We start from the raw sequence: 9542 nt of genomic DNA, 5'->3' as shown, positions 1-9542 counted from the left end.
CCTTCCTTCCTTCCTTCCTTCCTTCCTTCCTTCCTTCCTTCCTTCCTAATGTGGAAATATTTTACATGATTTCATATGCATAATGGATATTGTATTTCTTGTCTTTTCAATGGGAGGGAGAGAAATTGGAATTGTGAATAAAAATTTTAAAATATTAAAGTACCTTATATTAGGGGATAGTGAGTGATGTCTTTGATTTAGAGAACTCCCAGATGAGGAAACCATCTCTACCAATGCAGCTCAGCATCTTTGCAACTTTGAGTCTTCCCTAGAGTGTTAAGAGGTGATGTCATTTCCCCAGACAGACAGTCAGCATGTGACAGAGGCAGGATTTGTATTCAAGTCTTCCTGTCTCTGAGGGCAACCCTTTAACTGCCATGTCAGCAGTAATTAAATTTTTTGGCACCACCTAATCTTAGGCTGTTTTAAGAAGATCATAGTGTTCAGAATGAGGAAGGCGAGAGCCTCATTGTTTTCTGCTCTGATGACGCAACTTTTGGGGAATTGCATCAAGTTTGTGTACAACATTTAATGAAGAGCTTTGGTGAACTGGAGAGGGTCCCAAAGATGACAACAAAGGACAGTTCAGGGCCTTCAGACCATGCAATAGATGATTGATTGAAGAAACTGTAGTCATTTATCCTTGAGGAAAGAAGATTTAGGGTGAGTGTGGTTGCCTTTAAATATTTGAAGGCCTGTCATGGCAAAGAAATATTAGACTTGCTTTGCTTGGCCACAGGGGGTGAAACCTGGAGTATTGGATGGAAGTCAGAGAGAGAAAAATTTCTTCCAAGTGTAAGGGGAAACTTTGTAACAATCAGAGCTCTGCAAAAGTAGATTGGGAGACAGCTGTTCGCCCCTTGCTAGAGGCTTTTAGAAAAAGGCTGGATGACCATTTCTTAGGACTGTTTTAGGCTACATCCTTGGTCTGGTAGGTAGGTAGCCTCTACAATCCCTTCCAAATAATATAACTACCATTTTAGAGCAATTGAGGTCTGCAAAAATGTTGACATATATTATCCAACTTGAGCTTCACAGCAATCTGGTGAGGCAGATATTATCATCACCTTCATTTTACAGATGATAAAAAGCAGACTCAGAGAGATTGTGACTTACCTAAGGTCATATAACTAATAAGTATCTGAGGTAGAATTTGAACTTGGATTCCAGGTCCACCTGTCTATCCACTCTGTCACCAAGGTCTCCATGCTACTGTGATTCTTATGTATGGTCACTCTGTCTGAAAGATGAGTTAGGTTCCCACCTAATTAGCTCCCAGGCCTTGACTTGCCTCATGAACATAGCCCTGGGAGCATTTTCACTGACTAGCTCCCTTGCCTGTAAATCTTTACCACCTAATCTCTGTCTGCTAGCTTCCCTGGCTTCTTTCAATCATCCACTAAAGCTGCGTCTTCTGCAAGAAGCCTTTTCCCAGTCCTCCTTAATCTTAATTCCTTCATTCCAAGACTACCCTAATTGCTTTTTTTAAATTTAAAAGCAATTGGGGTTAAGTAACTCGCTCAAGGTTACATGGCCAGTTATTTTGTTGTGGGTGCTGGAACCGATACCGGGTCTCCCAACGCCGGGGCCGGCACTCTTACTCATTGCACCACCTGGCTGCGCCAAGGCTACCCTAATTTCAATCTGTCTATATCTTGTTAATTCATTATTTGAATGTTATCTCCCCCATTAGACTGTTAACTCCTTGAGAGCAAGCATTGTTTTTTTTTCTGTTTTTCTTTGTATTCCCACTGCTTAGCACAGTGCCTAGAATATAGTTTCATAAATAATAGTTGACTGACTCTGTAGTCCAAACTAGCTTTTTTCTGGTCTTTTCACACAATATTCCATCATTTGTATCTGGACTTTTGTGCAGTCTGTTCCCTAAACCTGGAATGTACTCCCTCCTTACCTTAGAATACTTAGTTTCTTTCAAAGCTCCCCTTGGGTGTCAGATGAAGTTTTTTCCTAACACCTCCCAATTAGTGCCTATCCCCTCATATCATCTTGTATGACTTTGTACACCCTCTTATGTGCAAGTGTTTTCCCCCTGTTAAAGAGGGATGATGTGAGGACAGGTTCTGTTTCATGTCTTTGTTTATACGTTCACATTCCCAGTGCCTATAGCAGAATGCTTGGAGCATAGGAGGTACTTAGTAAATGCTTGTTGATTGACTGCTATCCAGATCAGCAGAAGATCTGTGATTTCCTCAGGATGTGGGAACCCTCTCTATCTCACCAATGAAACCCACCGATGACTTCGGGAAGTCCGAGAGAGATGCCTGAGATGCAGAGACATGAAACAATGATTTCAGGTGCACTCAGTGAGTTAAGTGTTAGGGGTACAATTTGAATCCAGCTTTATGGCCATTCTGCCATGCTAACTCCATACTTGCTCCATATCTACCTGAAGCATAATTTTGTTTTAAGTTATAGATTCCTAATGGGAACTGGCCAGATTCTTAGATATGAGGAAGGAGGGCTCAGATAAGTGGAAGCCCAATATTTCAATCAATCAGTTATCACTAATTAAGTACTTCCCATGTTCCATGCACTGTGCACAAGGAAAACCTGCAGTGGAATGTAAGCTCCTTGGGGGAAGAGGACTGTTTCATCCTTGTTTTTGTATTCCTAGTGCCTTAGTACAGGGGCTAACCCTAAATCTGATTCCTACTCTGACTCTAACCATAAACATTTCCTTTATGCTTGTTGATTTGAATCAAGTTTGGTGAACCAGAAAGGAATGTATTTTTAAATAAATGTCCATATTTGTCACACATCATTGGCATGTAAGTATAGGTATTTGAAGGCAGAGATTGTTTCATTTGTGGATTCCAAACAACACAGACCATTTTTTAGCATATAGCATACTATCCATAGGTAGTATATTTTTTTTTTAGCATTTAGCATATTACAGCAGAAAGAGGGGTGGGGCTGGATTTGGAGTCAAAAGACCTGGGCTCAAGGTCCAGATCTATTAATACCTGTTGATGTGACACAGAGCAAGTGAGTTCACCACTTTGGACCCTAGTTTCTTTGACTATAAAATGATGGAACTGGACTATGGTCTCTTAGGTTTCTTCTAGTTCTAGGTTTATAATCCCATAGTCCCAAGTGTTTAACAAGCCTTTGTTGTTAGTTAAAAGCCAGCAGGAGAGAATACTGATGGTATATATTTATTTAAGACAGAGAGTTACAGGGAAGATCCATTGGTGGAGGGAATATCTTTTTCTAGGTTTCCCTTTGTTAATAAAACCAACATTTCATACTTGTTCCCTATCGTATTACAGAATGAGTTGACATGATGCACTCTAGTCATTTCAGTGGCCTGGTGTTTATTTTTCACTATTCTTTCCTCTTTATCCAGGTGTTGAGACTCTGGGACATTCAACATCAGCTCTCCATCCAAAGGGTGGCTTGTCCTTTTACAAAGAGTCAGGAGTTCAAATGTCTCTTCCACTTTGATGAAGCTCATGGACGGCTTTTTATTGCCTTTAATAACCAACTAACATTGTTGGCAATGAAAAATGAGACCAACAAAAGAGTTACAAGTCATGAGAAACCAGTCACTTGTGTCTTATACAACTCAGTCTTCAAGCAGGTAATAGTGCTTGTGTGTGTGTGTGTGTGTGTGTGTGTGTGTGTTTCTCTAATAAGGGACTTAGGAGAGATGGTTGAGTACATTGGGAATGGCATTGGACTTAGATTTAGGGGAAAAAACACATGGATTCAAATCCTGCCTCTGTTACTGGTAAAGGAACAATAGGCAACTCAAAACCTTCTTGAACTTCAGGTGCTTTACTGTTAAAATGGACAGAAGAATCAATCAATAACAACTTATTAAGCACCTACTATGTGCCAGTTGCTATGCTAGATATTGATTATACAAAGATAAAGATGAAAGAGTTCTTACCTTTGAGGAGCTTGTATTCCATTAGAGAAGGGAGTATATGTGTGTATAATATACATACATTTACAGAATCATTTGCATACATACTTATACACATACATGTGTATATATACATATACATACATACATAGACACATACATATAGTTTTGAAGGGGGAGGAGAAGGTGCTGGGTGGGATGATGAAATGAACTCATCACGTCATACCTATAATACCTACTTGACAGGTTTGAGGGGATAAAATGAGATAATATCTGTAAAGCATTTTGGAAGTATTTTTTTTAGCTGGAGAGAGGACTTTGGACCTGCAAATTAAACAGCTTAGATAACTCCTTTTGTGAAAACTCCCTCTATACTTGCAGATAGAAAACTTGTCTACATTTAATAGTCTTAGAGAGCTGCTTCAGGGCACTGAAAAGTTAAATGACTCACCCAGGGTCACTTAGCCAATGTGTCAAAGAGAAGACTTGAACCTAAAACTTTCTGATTCCAAGGTCAACATTCTATGCTCTATTTCACTTTTTTATGTTCTTGGGATTAATTTTTAAATTTATTTTATTTTATTCTGAACTTAAGAAATAAAACAGCATTTCCATAACATAGCAGAATAGGAAAAGGGTGATTGCACACAAAACTGCAATTTTCTTATGTATAACTTGCTATTCCTTTTAAGTATGTAATAAAATTATCATGTTATAAAATCTTGAAGCATCATGGAACTGTCTCCTTTCTCCTTTCTCCTCTTCCTCCTCCTCTCCTTTTTCTCTGTCTCCTACTATAACTAACAATATTAATAGACAATTATATAGCACTTCAATGTTTTAAAAGCATTTTTATCCATCTATCTGTTCCATTACTAAGTACTATGTAAATGCTAGTAACTGTTATTAAATAACTCAAAGCTCTAAGTTGCTATAATGCCATTTTTAAGCTTTGGGAGATAGGAATAAAGAAAAGTAATGGGGTGAAAAAGTTATGAGGAAAAATTCTTAAATACAAGCATGCTTTCCTGTAAAGGTACCTGCATTCAATTATCTGCAGGCAGTGACTTCCCTTTCAACAAATACACCAGCACTGACATAATAATGTAAAAATGCTAGAGTAGCAAAACTAAAAGAAACCCAAAGTGAAATGTCCCAAACTTCTCTTTTACCAGTTTATCTGGCCATTACCCAGCTACCAGCAGATCTGGCTCTAAAATGTCCCTTTATGGGTCCCACACTACTGCATCCAGAGGTAGGCAAGCTCTGAAATATGCATGCACAGTAATTAGCAAGGATCTATTCTCTTGGCATATTTCACACAAGTGGCTCCCAGTGGCAGTCCTAGGTGCATTCCTAATAAAATGATGCAGTTAAATGCAATGCCACTTGGTATGCAGCATGAGAGCTGTTTGTCTTCCCAGCACTTTAATGATGCACTGCAGCCTTTGGTACCCAGGCGTTACCTGCATCTCAATGAAGAAGCATTGGTGCTAAAGAGAGAGTGAAATGCCTCAGTGATGGAGCTTTGTGAACAGGGCACAAAGTGCACTGCAAAGAAAGCCCAGGAAGGGACATTAGGGCTGTATTGTAGGGCAATTCAAGGAGTAATAGCAAATGCTGATAGAGCCCCCTTTACATTAGGGGAGAGAGTTATTCTAGGTGTGACTGCAGTAGCAAAGCAAGAGCTAGTCACAAAACAAGCATCCAGCATGCAGGCAATTAAATTAGGAAATTGCCCACCCACCCCACTTCCCCCACCCTCTGTTTTTATTTTTCTGCAAAAGCCTTGGAGCTTGTGTTGAAATGAGCATTTTGGTAAAAGCACAAGCTGTAGAATGTCACGCTGCCACTAATGAGGAGTTTGTCATGTAGGTTAAATGCTGCTTTCCTTTCGTACCAGGAGATAAAAATCTTTTCAGAATCAATCTATTCTGAGTTTCATCTGCAGGGATTCATTTCATTGCAAATGTTTTATTGAACTTTGGGTAAGCAACTTGTTAATTTCGTTCCCTGGCGGCTACTGGGGCATGCGTATTTTCTCAATAGTAGACACTGCTAATTGAGATCTGCAAAGGTGTAAATGGGGACAGGGGCTGGGACACTAAAATACAGTCAAGCACCCGATAGATTAATAGATCAATTGCCTACAAGTTACAATGGCCTTTTGGGAGATAATGCTGGACAGCAGGGCATAAAGACTAGCTAGAGTTGTGACTACTAATATTGTAACTTGGGGGAAAAAAAAAAAAACCCAAACCAGTGTGGGGGATGGGAAGCATTGTCAGCAAAAAAAAAAAAAAAAAGACAGTCCAATCAAGGGTACAATTGTTCTGGACAATGGTAGGGAGGGATAATCTGATGCCCATTGGGGAAAGAGATAAAGGGGAGTGGCTAGGTGGCACAGTGAATAGAGCACTGGCCCTGGAGTCAGGAGGACCTGAGTTCAAATCTGAATCGGACACATAACACAAAAAAACTAGCTCTGTGACCTTAGGCAAGTCACTTAACCCTAATTGCCCTGCCTTCCCCCCTCCAAAAGGAAGAAAAAAAAGAAATAAAAATAGGTTGCAATCAATAAACCAAGCAATCAGCAGTACTTTACTAAGCACCTACTCTTTTACAGGGACTATACAAGGTGCTGGGGATATATGCATACATACATGTGTGTATGTATATGTATATACATATATGTGTATACACAAAAGTGAAACAGTCCTTGACTTCATGGGGTTTACAGTCTACTAGAAAGTTTCCAATGAAGTAGGACCATTAAAATATTAGGGAATTTGAGAACTGGAAGGGACCTGAGTAGCTGAATCCACAATCCATACATCAAATCAAAATCCCCACTAATGTATCCAATAGGTGATCATCCACTTTCCCTGATACCAATGGTTTTAGAGATACTTGTGTTATCCATTACGAACCCCATGATGATTTAATATGGGAAGAAAGAGCCATGCCTCCTTCCTGGGGCAAAACCACTGCTGTTCTATATTTCAAGCTACCAACTACTTTTTGCATTTTCTAAACCATGATGCCAGCATTCTGCTGGCCTCATCCATCTGCCCCTAGAAATTGGACACTGCCCCCAGGACCCTGGGATCTTACATGTGAGCCTTTGAATTTTCTGGCCTGGAGCCCAGGTCACCACATACCCTCCAATTACTTCCATATGCACATGGACACTTTCCATCTCCTTCCAACTTCATATGTTGTCTTCCCTCTAGAATGTAAGCTCTCTGGGGCAGCACCTGATTTGTTTGCTTGTACTTATATCCCCCGCGTTTACTTAGCACAGTACTTGGTACATAATAAGCATATAACCCTTCCTTTCTTCTTTATTTCCTTCCTTCCTTTACTTAAAATAAGAAAAAAAATGTAGATGTGAATGATTAATATGCAATGCACGAGGTATGAGAGACATGGCAGTATAGTGCTTAAAGAGTTGTCCAGGAAGACCTGAGTTCAAGTCTTGCCCTTGACAAATTTGGGCTGTGTGACCCTATTCACAATCTTTCAGTACCCTTAGGTTACATCTTGCCTTTTTATGACATTTCTTCCCCTTTATTCTAGACTGAGGCAACATAGAAGGATGAATAGAGGGTTGATGTTGGAAAAAACTAGGGTTCAAATCTTGCCTCTAACATTCATTAGTACAACTTAATCTGACTGAGCTTTAGGCAGCTCTCGCCGACTATAAACTATCAATAAATTGTAATTGATGGGGGAAGAAATCATAGGTGATTAATGTACTGAGCTTCCATGTCAAAGTTGCCTTTGATATTAATTATAACTAGATTCATTTCAGTTGTATTTAACTGCTGGGATGAGGAGTGGGTAGAAGAATGTGTGTGATTTGATTCAGGCCCCTAGAGATTACCTTTGAAAAGAGCACAGTCGAGGGCCAGACACACAACAGATAGTTCACAGACATCATTCGGGATGTGGGAATGAAAAGATCTACACTCCTATCTTTGCTGTCTAATATCATTTCATATTTGTTGAATTACTCTTCCTCTTACTTAACTATTTCATCCCCTTGCTTTCTGATCTTTCCAAATCCAATCTTTTTAGGTTTGTAGATTTACAGAATGTCAGAGTAGATTGCCCCTTCTCTCATAAGTCATCAACCTTTCCCTATCGCTTCTTTTTCTGCTGCCCACAAACACAGCCATGTCCCTGACCCTTCCTGCTAGCTGTTGTCCCATATCTTTCCTCGCCATCTTAGCTAAATCACCTTGTTGCAAATATATATGTATGTATGTGTATACATACATATATACACGCATATATATATATATATTTGTTGCTGTTCAATGGTTTTAGTTGTGTCTGACTCTTTGTGACCCTATTTGGTGTTTTCTTGGCAAAGATATTGGAGTAGTTTGCCATTTCCTTCTCCAGCTCATTTTACAGGTAAGGAAACTGAGGCAAACAGGGCTAAGTGACTTACTAGGGTCACATAGTGTCTGAGGCTTGATTTGAACTCAGGTCCTCCTACTCCAGGCTCAACACTTTATCTACTATGCCATTTTAGCTATGTACATCTTCATCTATCTCTATATCTATGTGCACACGTGTATGTAACAACAAAAGATATCAACACATTGGCTATGTTTGAGAACATGAAGAAAATTTCCTAAAGCAGGACTGATTTGTATCTTTATTAATAGAGGGTTTGCAGGACGTTCTCCCATGTTTTACAGTTTTGAAGATTTCCAAGTTTTATCATCTTTGCCAATATGACACATGTGAGGTAAAGTCTCTGAATTATTTTGATTTGCATTTTTATTATTCATTCTAGGGCATTTTTATATGGTTGTTAAACATTTGCATTTCTTCTTTTGAAAACACTCCATCTCTCATGAGACATATTAAAAGGTGTCTGATGGCAGAAATTACATTCAGAAATGTAAAGGACTTTAGAAATACTGTAGCCAAGCATTTAATAAGAATTTATTAAATGCCCACCATGTGCCAGACACTGTGTAGCAACTGGTGATACAAAGACAAAAATGAATTCGTCATGGCCACAAGGAGCTTTTATTCTAAGGGTGCAGGGGAGGGGCCGGGGAAAGTGACATGGGTACAAATAAGCAAATGTAAAATAGATACGAAATAAATACAATCAATAAATAAACATTTATCAAGTAGCTATCATGGTCAGGCATGTGCTAAGCATTGGGGAAACAAAAAGGCAAAAGCCAGTTCTTGCCCTCAAGGCGCTTACAATCTAATGGGGGAGACGACATGCAAACAAACATGTACAAACAAGTTCTAGACAGGATAAGTAGGAAATAATTAACAGAGAGAAGGCACTGGAATCAAGAAGAGGTAGGAAAGGCTTCCTGTAGAAGGTGGGATTTTAACTGAGACTTAAAGGAAGCCAAGGAGGTCAGTAGCTAGAGTAGAAGAGGGAGAAAACTCCAGGCATGTGGGCGAGCCAGAGAAAATGCCCAGAGCTGAGAGATGGAGAGTCTTGTTCATGGAATAGCCAGGAGGTAGTGATTTGGGGAGAGGAGGGCACAGAGATGGGAAGAATCCAGAATAACCTCATGCAAAGTGCAGCACTGAAGTCAAGTCACGAACATAGCTGAAGATTCTTTCTTTCTTTCTTTCTTTCTTTCTTTCTTTCTTTCTTTCTTTC

At 39.5% G+C, this 9542-nt stretch overlaps 1 protein-coding gene across 1 annotated transcript in view; it reads left to right on the top strand.

Annotated features, from left to right (window-relative positions):
* Nucleotides 1-9542, top strand: part of WDR49 (WD repeat domain 49) — a 149502-nt gene that overhangs the window by 53954 nt on the left and 86006 nt on the right. The window contains exon 7 of the mRNA XM_069083622.1: nt 3368-3601. Within this exon, the coding sequence (XP_068939723.1) occupies nt 3368-3601 (234 nt within the window). The remainder of the gene's footprint in view (nt 1-3367; nt 3602-9542) is intronic.

This window comes from Petaurus breviceps, unplaced genomic scaffold (assembly GCF_028583685.1).
Source record: "Petaurus breviceps papuanus isolate PSGF00001 unplaced genomic scaffold, PetGlider_PUasm1.0 173, whole genome shotgun sequence".
Taxonomy (NCBI): domain Eukaryota; kingdom Metazoa; phylum Chordata; class Mammalia; order Diprotodontia; family Petauridae; genus Petaurus; species Petaurus breviceps.
The sequence above is the reverse complement of the archived record's forward strand: the minus strand, read 5'-3'. Positions and strand labels throughout refer to the sequence as shown.